Below are 15,462 nucleotides of genomic sequence, written 5' to 3' on the forward strand. Positions count from 1 at the left end.
TATCAACCACAGTCTGGACGTTCCACCATCAGAGTCTGAAATCCTACAGGCCATCAGCCAGCTGTCCAGTGGCAAGGCCTCAGGATCTGATGCGATCCCAGCAGAAGTTTATAAGGATGGTGGTGCAGTGCTTGTTGACAAACTCACTCAACTGTTTCAGTCCTTCTGGAATCAAGGGTCTATTCCTCAGGAATTGAAAGATGCATCCATCGTACACCTCTACAAGAGGAAAGGAAATCGAAAAGTCTGCGACAATCATAGAGGAATATCATTGCTTTCCAGCGCAGGCAAGATCCTTGCACGAGTGTTGCTGAATCGCCTGATTGACCACCTGGAACAGGGTCTATTACCCGAGACACAGTGCGGCTTTCGTAAAGAGCGTGGCACTGTGGACATGATCTTCGCAGTCCGACAGCTCCAAGAGAAGTGTCAAGAGCAGAATCGTGAACTGTACACCATCTTTGTGGATCTCACTAAGGCTTTTGACACTGTCAGTCGTGAAGGTCTGTGGCGTATCATGTCGAAGTTTGGGTGCCCTGATAGATTCATCCTGATGGTACGTCAGTTCCACGACGGCATGACGGCTCGTGTTCTGGACGACGGAGAAGCTTCAGAGGCCTTTCCCGTCACAAATGGCGTCAAGCAAGGGTGTGTGTTGGCACCGACCCTGTTCAGCATGATGTTTTCAGCCATGCTGTCAGACGCCTTTCAGAACAGTTCCTTGGGAGTCAGCCTGAGATACAGGACTGATGGGAAACTGTTCAACCTGCGAAGACTCCAGGCTGTCACCAAGATAAAGGAGACTGTGCTACGAGACCTCCTTTTTGCTGACGATTGTGCCCTGAATGCTGGATCAGAGCAGGAAATGCAAGCCAGCATGGACAAATTCGCAGCAGCATGCGATAACTTTGGCCTTCTTATCAACATAAAGAAAACCGAAGTGATGCACCAGCCAGCTCCGAAAGCCCAACACCAAGAGCCCATCATCACAGTGAAGGGGCAAAAGCTGCAAGCAGTGGACCAATTTACATACCTTGGCAGCACCCTCTCCCGTGCAGTGACAATTGACATCGAGGTCAACTGCAGAATCGCCAAGGCAAGCTCTGCATTTGGCGGACTGCTGACCAACGTGTGGGACCGCCGTGGAATAAGCCTTGCTACAAAGCTTAAAGTCTACCGAGCAGTAGTGCTAACTACCTTGATGTATGCCAGTGAGACCTGGACTGTATACAGGAGGCACGCTAGGCAATTGAACCACTTCCACACGACTTGCCTCCGCAGACTTCTGAGGATTCGGTGGCAGGATAAGGTGCCTGACACAGAAGTCCTTTCCAGAGCAGGCCTGCCATCAGTTTACACTCTGCTTATGAAAGCCCAGACACGCTGGGCAGGCCATGTTGTGAGGATGCCAGACCACCGCATCCCCAAACAGCTCTTCTATGGTGAGCTGTCTCAAGGAAAGCGATCGCACGGGGGACAAAAGAAGCGATACAAAGATACGCTGAAAGCCTCTCTTAAGTCCCTGGATATCGACGTCACCTCCTGGGAAACCCTGGCACAAGACCGATCGACATGGCGTACGCTGATCCACCAAGGCTGCCAGACATCTGAAGCTAGAAGGATAACACTAGCACAAGAGAAGCGAGCACTCCGTAAAGCCAGAGCTGCAAATGTTGTAACAGTGGTGCCCACGCATGTCTGCCCGACATGTGGCAGAACATTCCGTGCCCGTATTGGCCTTACCAGCCATTTGCGGACGCATTGTGGACAGCTCACAACCTGATAGATGTTAAGGTCTTCTTCGAAAACGATGGACGAACATCATCATGAATCGGGGTGATTGCAATGAGAGTTTTACCTGCATCAGGACTAGGATCAGACTCAAAGAGAATGAGCAGCTAGGTAGTACAAGGGGACATAAGTAAGAGTAATGAGATGAGATGGTGAAAAAGTAAATTTAGGCTGAATATAAGAGAATGTCCAAAAATAATTTGATAATAGCAATAATATAATATTAGTTTTATATTTAAACAAAATCAAACTATTGTCTGAAAGTAATAGGTCAGTAATCACACAGTGTGAAAGATGACAGTGAGTGGTACTACACTGAGGTGGCTGAACATTAATCAACAGTTATTTATCAATAAAATCAATAAATAGACTTATCTGCTGAAAAGCAAAGTTCTGTATTAAATATGAACTTACCAGTATTCTGATCTGCTGGAATGATGTAATAGTCAGCACGAAACCCTCTGTTTGTTATACTTGAGTCACTGTGAAATCGAACTGTCATCAAGTTTGAGGATGATGTATATGTGAGATAGGAACCATAACAAATTTTCCCCAGTAAAGGGGAGGTGTAGAGTGGCCCATCATATATCTCAATATAATCATGCTGGCATCTACCACCTTCTGTCCTGGAGAATAAACATGAACATTTTGTAAACTATTTTGTAAACTTCTATTTAAGTGTTCATCACAAAGCAACACATGAATCTCAGATTAAGCCCTTCAGACAGCAAGGTGTTCATGGCAGAGATTGTCTTCATTTTGTATCTTGTATGGTACCAACCACTTTGTTAGGACTCAACAAGAAACAGCAAATACTCCATTCATGCCATTTTTCATTTTAGGTTTACACCCTGTTGAGAAATATCCTTCAAATGGAGAGGGTACCAGTTTGAAAAGTCCATGACTTTGAACCCATGAATTGCCCAGAAAATTAGTGCTTTACTTACGAGATATCTCTAAATGAAAGTGTTATACGGTAATTGCTCACTGCTTCTATTTCCCACACACAATCTGCATTGTTTGGATAATTCCCAGGATAGAACGGGCTTTGAAATGTCCCAGATGAATACTGAAGGACACCACCACAAGTATATTTTTCTGCAGAATAAAATATAAAAAAAAAATACATATGAGTCATTTATATATACTTTTGTATATATTTGTATATGATTTATCAGTCAGAGCCAAAAGCTACTGAAGTTAAAGGAAAGCCTCCTATAATGGTCTTTATAAAAGGTGCTCTATGATCAGCATCTGATCCCAAGAGCTGTTGATCCCACTCACAATCTCATTTAATACTCAGGATCTCTCATGATTAGGCAATAAATGTATATAGCTGAAGACAGAAAATATGGGCCAAAGAAAATGTTTAGGGAAGAAAGATTATGCTTTTTTCTCTCCGATAATGTTATGTTATTAATTAAGGTTGGAAGTCAAATTTTGAAGAAGCACCTGGTACACTGGGGACAAAAATTACAGCCTGAATGAAAATAGCCTCTACAGTCAACTTTGGAATGTAACAATTTTTACTTAATGCAGCGCTTGACGTGACATAAGGGTTATACATTCCTTCTCAATTTTGTCTCTGATGAGCACATACAAAAAGAAGAAGAGCTAGAAAGGTCGTTATCTTAATGAGGAACCGAGAAATATATCTTTTGTTCTTTTTTATAATACAAAAAAAACAGGGTTCCATTTTTGTTCTGATGCAGAATGAAAACAAATGTTAAAGCCTCAGAATTATTTTCCAAACCAGAATTCTTGTTTTCCAGCCGTAGCCTGCTGAGAGAAGAGTAAGTACTGGAAAGACAGCAAAAATGAAGGAAGCATGATCTAAGAGAAATGCCATGGGTACTGGGAGTCAAAATAACTGGTTTCTATTTCGAACTCTGCATTCATGTAATTTAGCAACGTAATCCCACCACATGCCAACAGCTGCAAACTGAGACTGAGGGAAGATATACACAGTTCTCCTCTCTTCCCCAGAACCACACGGTGAGCACAGAATTGTGACAGCATATTGGAGGGTGGCAGAACACCAGGGAGCAATTCAACAACGATACAGAGAAACCTTTATTGCCTGAACCAGGTTTGAAATTTGGTCCTTTGAATTGCTTTTCAATTTATCATTGCTCTCATTTCAGATCATGGGGCAACAGCACAATGAAACCATAAGCTAAACCATCTCTAGCACAGAAACCCATAAGAGAGAAACATCTTAGTGAAGCCAGAATGAGTTAGCACTCACCAGCGGTTGTGTACCAGGGCCATGATGTAGTGTATCCCGGCCTTCCTGCAAGAAGATAAGAGAAGCAAAACTAGAGCCCTACGGCGAATTTTCACAGGAATGGCAAAATGCACATTGCCGTCGCAAATCCCCACATCAAATCATCAAGACAATGAAGCTCTTCAGTGAAACAGTTGGAAGAATTTTTTTGCAAGACACCTGCAAACTCTTGGTATTTACCTGAACAGATGACACCGGCATCCCCAGAATAACCACAGTTATGAGAGAGCCATCCTGAATGAGGACAGTCCCACAGACTGTCTCCTGGGGAATGACCTATTTAGATGCTTGGCAGAAAGGCTAGCAGGCAATCTAAACATGAGGATCTTGTTCTCTTCTAGGGAAGGAGTGATGGAACAGAAGCGAGAGAGAGTTGGATGGATTGAAGAAACCTATATTTACTCTCCACACCTCAGTGTTCTGGGGGTATAATATGCAAGAGTAGGGGTGTGTAATGGACCTGTACAGTTCAACAAATGTACTGAGAAACGTTTATTGCCTGTACCACATTTGAAATTTGCCCTTTGTATTACTATTCAACTTGTCCTTCCTCTCATTTCAGTTCAGGTGGCAATTCTTCTACAAAACCATAGGCTAGATTTCAAAACATTTCTAGCACAGAACCCTATCAGAGAGAAACATTTTAATGAAAGCAGAATGAGTTAGCACTTACGAGTTGTTGTGTACCAGGGCCACGATGGAGTGGATCCTGATGTTCCTGCAGGAAGATAACAGAAGCATAACTAGAGACCTATGGTGAATTTTCACAGGAATGACAAAATGCACATCCCTTCTGCTAAATTCCAAATCCCCAACACCAAGTCATGGAGCCACCAGAGCTCTTCAATGAAACAGCCTGAAGAATTTTTTTTAACCTGTGCAAAATAGGTCCTCCTAGTCTTATTTTTCAAGCAGCTGAAGTGTTTTAGCTGAAACTTCCCAAAATACATCAGTCTCTGGGACAAATGGATTTGAGCCTTAATGGTTGAAGTTTGGCAAAGTAATAAGCAACTAAAATTTGGATCTTATCATGGAAACTGTTAAGCAACCTCAACAATAAGTGGGACTACCAGCTCTGCCTATAATAAATTTCAGTGGTAATCCTGTATATGCACACTTCAGCATATTACATTTTATGTAATATGGATAACATGTAAGTGATGAGTTACCTGTTGATGGAGATGTTGTATATCCAGCAGCTGCTAGGGTGAAATATAAGAAGTTATAGTTTCAGTTATAGTGTCTTGGACCTTGAAATTGCTAATGAATGAAAAAAGACTCTGGTATTAGCTTGGATGTACTTATAACATTTTAACTGCATATGACAGTAGAAGCTGCATGACTTTCCTGGAGGATATTATGTTTCCAAACAAGTAGAGCAAAACATTGAAGACAGCATGTTTGTAATATGTTGTGAAGGGTAATCATAAAATGCAGTAAAATGCACGACTCCCACTGAAGTTAATAAAAAAAATTCCCCAAAAATTTACCTTTCTTGATGAGAAAAGATTATGGCTTAAACTTAAATAGGTCTTTCATCTTTAGATCTCTAAGTGCTTCATGAAGTCGAGCAATTCTCATTATCCCTATTTTACTTTTTAGGTGAATGAGGCATAAAGAAGCTAAGTGGCATGGCAGATTCATGAATAAAGTCTAGGTTTCCCACATCCCATTTCCATGCCCTATCACCACTGCAGCATTCTACTTTCAAAAGGAAGTGGGGTTCCCAAAACGGAAAACTAACCCTGGTGGACAGATGCTGCCCTTTGGAACTTCAGACTAATATCATCATTACTTGTAAAAGCAGCAAAGAGTCCTGTGGCACCTTATAGACTAACAGACGTATTGGAGCATGAGCTTTCGTGGGTGAATACCCACTTCGTCGGATGCATCATCATTACTTGGCCATCCTTGCATGCTACCCCACTCCCTCCATTTTTTGTTGTTGTTGTATATCTTTATTCTATGCTAGCAAAATCACATACACCAGGGAACTAACTGGCTGGCTGGTAGAAGCATGGAACTAATGTTTGAGGAAGTAGGAAGGTGGCCCATTTAGTATACGATTCAGTTTCAGAAACTGTATTTCATATATTGAAACTTCTGCAATGTGACTTTCAAAAACATCTTAGACATGGTGAAAAGCATATTCTGTGCCAGTCATTGACCTTCAAGTCACCTGCAAACTCTTGGTATTTACCTGAGCAGATGACACCCGCATCTTCAGAATGACCACAGTTATGAGAGAGCCATCCTGAATGAGGACAGTCCCATAGACTGTATTCCCATCCTCTGCAACTCACGTCATCCAGAACAATTTTTCCTGAGCCTTGACCGTAATAGGCATTTGTCTTTGCTGCAACACCATATCCACATCCAAGCTGCCGGCACACAACATTTGCGTCATTGAGATCCCAAGAATCATCACACACTGTCCCCCAGGATCCTGCGTAATAGACTTCAACACGACCTTCACATCTGCTATATGAATTCACCAGTCTCAATGCCAGCCCTAAAATAGATTCAAGGAAATTATTATTAGCACATTAGTTAGTTCTTTCCTTCTTGGTAACACTGTGACAACTGGGGTCAATCTGACCCACATATAGCACCGCATTGGACCAATTTTGTGGATTACATGTCCAGATCAGGTCACACGTCTGGATCAGTGTGATGTCGAATCTCACAGTACAAAAAATAAATTTTAATAAAACAAAGGCGAGTCAGCACTTACCACTGGGCGTGTTATTCACTGGAGAGCTTGCTGCAGTAAGACAAGGAGACAATTAGAGAACCCACAGATCCTGAGCTTGCTCAAGTCAAATCAGACTAATACTTCTAAGGAATATTTTTAAAACAGTGCACCATGTGTCTTCCTGGAGTACAGATATATTATCTCTACTGCCTTCTTTCATTCATTGTATTCATTAAAAAAGCAATCTTTTTTTCTCCCATAATGTGTTCTTCTTAAGCTCATGTTGCTCACAGTTATTACCCCTATGTTTTCTCTTTTGCTTTCCTTATCATGCTAGATATTTCCTTTCAAAATAAGTTGAAGGACCATATATTAACAGTCAGAAAAAGTTCCTTAATGTCTCCAGGTGAACCTACTTAGGTTCTGGCCAGAGAGGCTAGTAGGGAAATCTAAATGTGAGGATCTTGTTCTCTTCTAGGGAAGGAGTGATGGAACAGAAGCAAGAGAGAGTTGGATGGATTGAAGAAAACTATATTTACTCACCACATCTCAGTGTTCTGAGGGAACAATATGCAAGAGTAGGGGTGTGTAATGGAGCTGTACAGTTCAACAAATGTATTGAGAAACATTTATTTCCTGTACCACTTTTGAAATTTGCCCTTCATATTACTATTCAACCTGTCCTTCCTTTCATTTCAGTTCATGTGGCAATTCTACTATAAAATCATAGGCTAGAGTTTCAAAACATTTCCTGACTCACAGGAAGGCTTGCAAGCGAACAGAGACATCTACTGTCAATTGTCCTAATTGACGGGAGCCATCAAGATTCTAAACCACCATTAATGGCCCAGGCTTTGCATAATTACAATAGTTATATTTCATATTTCTAGTTTCAGATATAAAAACGATAAATTTATAGAAATAGGATGACCACGCTCAGTAGATTATAAGCTTTGTAATGATACCTTACAAGAGACCTTTTGTATGAAGCTTATTCCAGTTACATTATATTCACACTCATTAGCATATTTTCATAAAATCGTATGGAGTGCAATGTCACAGTCCCAAATGGTCGGGGAACCTCGCAGAGCCAGATCCCCTGCTACTGAAAAATGGTGTAGATACATTGACTTGCATCAGTGACACCAATTCAAATTGGGTGATGATCTGGACTAAACATTATTACAGAGCTAAATATATGCAAAGTGGTGCCTCAGAATCTACTAGAAGGAATCTTTCCTTTCTTATTATTTAATATCAACTAAACAGGCTTATCTAGAGGTGTAGTTCTTGGGGGACAGTGTGTGATGCTTCTTGGGATCTCAATGACCCAAATGAATCCCATGAGAGAGAAACATCTTAGAGAAGCCAGAATGAGTTAGCACTCACCAGTGGTTGTGTACCAGGGCCATGATGGAGTGTATCCCGGCCTTCCTGCAGGAAGATAAGAGAAGCAAAACTAGAGCCCTACAGCGAATTTTCACAGGAATGGCAAAATGCACATTGCCGTCACAAATCCCCACATCAAATCATCAAGACAATGAAGCTCTTCGGTGAAACAGCTGGAAGAATTTTTTTGCAAGACACCTGCAAACTCTTGGTATTTACCTGAGCAGATGACACCGGCATCCCCAGAATAACCACAGTTATGAGAGAGCCATCCTGAATGAGGACAGTCCCATAGACTGTCTCCTGGGGAATGACCTATTTAGATGCTTGGCATAAAGGCTAGCAGGCAATCTAAACGTGAGGATCTTGTTCTCTTCTAGGGAAGGAGTGATGGAACAGAAGCGAGAGAGAGTTGGATGGATTGAAGAAACCTATATTTACACTACACACCTCAGTGTTCCGGGGGTATAATATGCAAGAGTAGGGGTGTGTAATGGACCTGTACAGTTCAACAAATGTACTGAGAAATGTTTATTGCCTGTACCACATTTGAAATTTGCCCTTTGTATTACTATTCAACTTGTCCTTCCTCTCATTTCAGTTCAGGTGGCAATTCTTCTATAAAACCATAGAGTAGATTTCAAAACATTTCTAGCACAGAACCCTATCAGAGAGAAACATTTTAATGAAAGCAGAATGAGTTAGCACTTACGAGTTGTTGTGTACCAGGGCCACGATGGAGTGGATCCTGATGTTCCTGCAGGAAGATAAAAGAAGCATAACTAGAAACCTATGGTGAATTTTCACAGGAATGACAAAATGCACATCCCTTCTGCTAAATTCCAAATCCCCAACACCAAGTCATGGAGCCACCAGAGCTCTTCAGTGAAACAGCCTGAAGAATTTTTTTTAACCTGTGCAAAATAGCTCTTCCTAGTCTTATTTTTCAAGCAGTTGAAGTGTTTTAGCTGAAACTTCCCAAAATACATTAGTCTCTGGGACAAATGGATTTGAGCCTTAATGGTTGAAGTTTGGCAAAGTAATAAGCAACTAAAATTTGGATCTTATCATGGAAACTGTTAGGCAACCTCAACAATAAGTGGGACTACCAGCTCTGCCTATAATAAATTTCAGTGGTAATCCTGTATATGCGCACTTCAACATATTACATTTTATGTAATATGGATAACATGTAAGTGATGAGTTACCTGTTGATGGAGATGTTGTATATCCAGCAGCTGCTAGGGTGAAATATGAGAAGTTATAGTTTCAGTTATTAGTGTCTTGGACTTTGAAATTGCTAATGAATGAAAAAAGACTCTGGTATTAGCCTGGATGTACTTATAACATTTTAACTGCATATGACATTAGAAGCTGCATCACTTTCCTGGAGGATATTATGTTTCAAAACAAGTAGAGCAAAACTTTGAAGACACCATGTTTGTAATATGTTGTGAAGGGTAATCATAAAATACAGTAAAATGTGCTTGACTCCCACTGAACTCAATAAAAATATTCCCCAAAAATGTACCTTTCTTGATGAGAAAAGATTATGGCTGAAACTTAAATAGGTCTTTCATCTTTGGATCTCTAAGTGCTTCATGACCTTGAGTAAGTCTCATTATCCCTATTTTACTTTTTGGATGACTGAGGCATAGAGAAGCGAAGTGGCTGGAAAAAGCATGAATAAAATCTAGGTTTTCCACATTCCTTTTCCATGCCCTATCACCACTGCAGTATTTTCAAAGGAAGTGAGGTTACCAGAATGGAAAACTAACTCTGGTTGACAGATGCTGCCCTATGGAACTTCAGACTAATATCATCATTCCTTAGCCATCCTTGGGTGCTACCTCCGCTCCCTCCATTTTTTGTTGTTCTTGTAAATCTTTATTCCATGCTAGCAAAATCGCATTCACCGAGGAACTAACTAGCTGGCTGGTTGAAGAATGTAATTAAAGTTTGAAGAAGTAGGAAACTGGATCTTTTAGTATAGGATTCAGTTCCAGAAACTGTATTTCATATATTGAAACCTCAGTGATGTGACTTTCAAAAAAATCTTAGTCATGGTGAAAAGCATATTCTCTGTCAGTCATTGACCTTCAAGTCACCTGCAAACTCTTGGTATTTACCTGAGCAGATGACACCAGTATCTTACTGTTGTATATCTCTATTCTATGCTAGCAAAATCACATTCACCATGGAACTAACTGGATGGCCGGCTGAAGCATGGAACTAATGTTTGAGGAAGTAGAAAAGTGGCCTTTTTAATATTAGATCCAGTTCCAAAAACTGTATTTCATATTTTGAAAACTTTGTAATGTGACTTTCAAAAGCATCTTATATATGCTGGAAAGCACGGTCATTTACCTGCAAGACACCTCCAAATTCTTGGTATTTACCTGAGCAGATGACACCCGCATCTTCAGAGTGACCACAGTTATGAGAGAGCCATCCTGAATGAGGGCAGTCCCATAGACTGTATTCCCATCCTCTGCAACTCACGTCATCCAGAACAATTTTTCCTGAGCCTTGACCATAATAGGCATTGGTCTTTGCTGCAACACCATATCCACATCCAAGCTGCCGGCACACAACATTTGCGTCATTGAGATCCCAAGAATCATCACACACTGTCCCCCAGGATCCTGCGTAATAGACTTCAACACGACCTTCACATCTGCTAAATGAATTCACCAGTCTCAATGCCAGCCCTAAAACAGATGCAAGGAAATTATTATTAGCACATTAGTTAGTTCTTTCCCTCTTGGTAATACTGTGATAACTGGGGTCAATCTGACCCACATATAGCACCGCCTTGGACCATTTTGTGGATTACATGTCCAGATCAGGTCACACATCTGGATCAGTATGATGTTGAATCCCACAGTAAAAAAAAATAAATCTTAGTAAATCAAGGGCGAGACAGCACTTACCACTTGGTGTGCTTGCTGCAATGAGACAAAGGGACAATTAGAGAACCCACAGATCCTGAGCATACTGAAATTAAATCAGATTAAAACTTCTAAGGAATATTTCTAGAACAGTGCACCAGACGTCTTACTGGAGTACAGATATATTATCTCTACTGCCTTCTTTCATTCATTGTGTTCATTGAAAAAAGCAATCTTTTTTCTCCCATGATGTGTTCTCCATAAGTTCATGTTGCTCACAGTTATTACCCCTGTGTTTTCTCTTCTGCTATCTTTATCATGCTAGATATATTTCCTTTCAAAATAAGTTGAAGGACCATATGTTAACAGTCAGAAAAGTTCATTAATGCTCCTGGGGAATGACCTATTTAGGTTCTGGCCAGAGAGGCTAGTAGGAAAATCTAAATGTGAGGATCTTGTTCTCTTCTAGGGAGGGGAGTGATGGAACAGAAACAATAGAGAGTTGGATGGATTGAAGAAAACTACATTTACTCTCCACATCTCAGTGTTCTGTGGGTACAATAAGCATGTGTATGGGTGTGTAATGGACCTATACAGTTCAACAAATATACTGAGAAACATTTATTGCCTGTATCACGTTTGATATTTGCCCTTCGTATTGCTATTCAACCTGTCCTTTCTCTCCATTCAGTTCATGTAGTAATTCTACTATAAAACCATAGGTTAGATTTGCAAAACATTTCTAGCACAGAAACCTATCAGAGAAAAACATTTTAATGAAACCTGTATGAGTTAGCACTTGCCAGTTGTTGTGTACCAGGGCCAGGATGGAGTGGATCCTGATGTTCCTGCAGGAAGATAACAGAAGCATAACTAGAGACCTATGGGGAATTTTCAGAGAATGGCAAAATGCACATCCCTTCTGCCAAATGCCAAATCCCCACACCCAATCATACAGCCACCAGATCGCTTGAAACAGTTGGAAGAATTTTTTTAATCTGGGGGGAAAAAAAACATGTTTTCCCTACTCTTATTTTTGTAACAGCTGAAATGTTTTAGCTGAAACTTCCCAAAATACATCAGTCTCTGGGACAAATAGATTTGAGCTTTAATGGTTGAAATTTGGCAAAGTAATAAGCAACTAAAATTTGGGTCTTATTATGGAAAGTGTTAGTCAACCTCAACTATAAGTGGTGCTACCAGCTCTGTCTAGAATAAAATTCAGTGATGATCCTGTACATGTGCATTTCAGCATATTAAAAATGTATGTAAGGTGGATAACATGTAAGTGATGAGTTACCCGTTGATGGAGAAGTTGGATATCCAGCAGCAGCTAGGGAGAAACATAAGAAATTATATTAACAGTTTTTAGTATTTATTAGTGCTGTAGAGCTGGGCAAAAATTTTAGGCCAAAACTTTTTTCATCAAAATTGCAGATTCGGCAACACCAAAACATTGCACAATTCATGCTAGTTTCAATTCATTGTTCAATTATATTACAATTTCAAACACCCCTCTCAGAATATTTGCTTTTGAAAATGTCAAAGAAATATTTCATTTTTTGGTTTGAAATTACTTTTTGTTTCAAAATTTCCTTTTTTAAAAAAAAACAAGCCTGGAAAACTAGCTGAAATCAAACCAAAACATTACGATTTTGTTCATATAAAAATGTTTTGAATTAGCTGAAACTGTTCTCAACTTTTTGATTTACTGAAATTTTCAAATATTGGTTTTTGATCAAACCCAGAAATGCTTTTTAGAAACTGCTAATGAATGAAATAAAATGTGGTATTAGCTTGGATGTATTTATAACATTTTAAAGGGAAATGACATTTGAAGCTGCATGACTTTCCTGGAGGATGTTATGTCTGAAAACAAGTAGAGCAAAACTTTGAAGACATCATGTTTGTAAAATCTTGTTAAGGGTCATCATAAAATGTGCTTGACTCCCACTGAGCTCAATGAAAAAAATCCCAGAAAAATTTACCTTTCTCGATGGCAAAAGATTATGGCTGAAACTGAAATAGGTCTTTCATCTTTGGATCTCTAAGTGCTTCATGAAGTTGAGTATGTCTCATTATCCCTTTTTTACTTTTTAGGTGAATGAGGCATAAAGAAGCTAAGTGGCATGGCAGAATCATGAATAAAATCTAGGTTTCCCACATCCCATTTCCATGCCCTATAACCACTGCAGTATTTTCAAAGGAAGTGAGGTTACCAGAACAGAAAACTAACTCTGGTTGACAGATGCTGCCCTTTGGAACTTCAGACTAATATCATCATTACTTGGCCATCTTTGGGTGCTACCCCACTCCCTTCCTTTTTTGTTGTTCTTGTAAATCTTTATTCTATGCTAGCAAAATCACATTCACCAGGGAACTAACTGGCTGGCTGGTTGAAGCATGGAACTAATGTTTGAGGAAGTAGGAAGGTGGCCCATTTAGTATACGATTCAGTTCCAGAAACTGTATTTCATATATTGAAACTTCTGCAATGTGACTTTCAAAAACATCTTAGACGTGGTGAATAGCATATTCTGTGCCAGTCATTGACCTTCAAGTCACGTGCAAACTCTTGGTATTTACCTGAGCAGATGACACCCGCATCTTCAGAGTGACCACAGTTATGAGAGAGCCATCCTGAATGAGGGCAGTCCCATAGACTGTATTCCCATCCTCTGCAACTCACGTCATCCAGAACAATTTTTCCTGAGCCTTGACCATAATAGGCATTGGTCTTTGCTGCAACACCATATCCACAGCCAAGCTGCCGGCACACAACATTTGCGTCATTGAGATCCCAAGAATCATCACACACTGTCCCCCAGGATCCTGCGTAATAGACTTCAACACGACCTTCACATCTGCTATATGAATTCACCAGTCTCAATGCCAGCCCTAAAACAGATACAAGGAAATTATTATTAGCACATTAGTTAGTTCTTTCCCTCTTGGTAACACTGTGACAACTGGGGTCAATCTGACCCACATATAGCACCGCATTGGACCCCTTCTGGGGCTTACATGTCCAGATCAGGTCACACATCTGGATCAGTATGACGTTGAATGCCACAGCAAAATAATAAATCTTAGTAAATCAAGGGCGAGACAGCGCTTACCACTTGGTGTGGTTCCCACTGGAGGAAACAGAGTGCTTGCTGCAATGAGACAAAGGAACAATTAGAGAAGACATTTATGATAATGACAACGGGGATGAACATTAATTTGCAATAGAAATAGCCAATGATATGCAAGAGCAGACGAACAGCGAAACATGCTCTAAATTCCAGCCTCTGGATGCACATTGGCAATTTAAGAAAACCTCCTGAACAATTTAAAGACAAATATTATATGTCAACATACAACAATAATATTTAGAACTTTTATATAGGACCATTGATTCATCGCAGTTAACTCACATGATTAATTCAAAAAAATTAATCGCGATTAAAAAATTGCATCGTGATTTGTCGCACTTTTAATAGCACTGTTAAACAATAGAATACCAATTGAAAAGTATTAAATATTTGTGGATGAACAGACGTGAAGAGAAGTCATCCAAATTCTTACTAGTAGCAGCACACTACTTTGATGGATTGGGGCCATAGTACCTTGCAGGAAAGGAATGTTTGTCATAAGGTATTAATCTTGAGTTACCTGTTTCTGTAGGTGGGGTCATTCCAGAATCTGTTAGTGTAGAAACATGAAATATTTAATGGGTCTTTCATTGAGGATGGCATTTTTCAGAACAGAGCAGAAGTTTGAAACAGCATGTTTGCAAAAATGTAATCATGTTAAGTATTAGAATAATATTCAAATATAATAAAATTTTGCTTCTACTAGGCTTAAACCAACTCCCACTAAAGTTAAATGGAGGTTCGATTGGGCCCATATGGATCAAGTTGATAAGACTCTTGACCTACACATGTCCTAAAAAGATTGGCATAAATGGTGGATATCTATAACTTGAAGTCTTTACATCAAGATTTGAAGTTTTCAGTAACTCAGCCAGAGAGTTATTGCAGGAGTGGGTGGGTGAGGTTCTGTGGCGTCGAGGAGGCCAGACTAGATGATCAGGATGGTCCCTTCTGACCCTAAAGTCTATATCACTCGCCGGCACCAACCACATCAACAGCTAATGCACTTTTCATTAAAGTATGGTTAATATATTTAAGGTGTATGTTAGCGAGGAATGTGACATTTTACTGTCATGATAAAACAAAATGTAAAGCAAAGAACGTAAAAACATAATCCTTAGTCTATTTTACAGTAATCACAAAGCTCGTTAGCTTAGTATGAAAGCTACAGAGTTAGAAGAAAAAAGAATATATACCTGAACATATGACACCAGCGTCTCCATAGAAACCACATGTATTCGGCCAATTTTCATAAGGGCAATGCCACAACAT

The 15,462-nt window shown here is 39.9% G+C and overlaps 1 protein-coding gene across 1 annotated transcript in view; it reads right to left on the minus strand.

Annotated features, from left to right (window-relative positions):
• DMBT1 (deleted in malignant brain tumors 1) overlaps nucleotides 1-15,462 on the minus strand; it is a 124,638-nt gene that overhangs the window by 107,850 nt on the left and 1,326 nt on the right. The window contains exons 4-11 of the mRNA XM_045024605.1: nucleotides 14,173-14,211; nucleotides 13,640-13,951; nucleotides 12,342-12,386; nucleotides 10,562-10,900; nucleotides 9,371-9,403; nucleotides 8,875-8,919; nucleotides 8,163-8,207; nucleotides 6,279-6,590 (exon numbers count right to left, since the gene is read on the minus strand). Coding sequence (XP_044880540.1) covers nucleotides 6,279-6,590; nucleotides 8,163-8,207; nucleotides 8,875-8,919; nucleotides 9,371-9,403; nucleotides 10,562-10,900; nucleotides 12,342-12,386; nucleotides 13,640-13,951; nucleotides 14,173-14,211 — 1,170 coding nt within the window. The remainder of the gene's footprint in view (nucleotides 1-6,278; nucleotides 6,591-8,162; nucleotides 8,208-8,874; nucleotides 8,920-9,370; nucleotides 9,404-10,561; nucleotides 10,901-12,341; nucleotides 12,387-13,639; nucleotides 13,952-14,172; nucleotides 14,212-15,462) is intronic.

This window comes from Mauremys mutica, chromosome 7 (genome assembly GCF_020497125.1).
Source record: "Mauremys mutica isolate MM-2020 ecotype Southern chromosome 7, ASM2049712v1, whole genome shotgun sequence".
Lineage (NCBI taxonomy): Eukaryota > Metazoa > Chordata > Testudines > Geoemydidae > Mauremys > Mauremys mutica.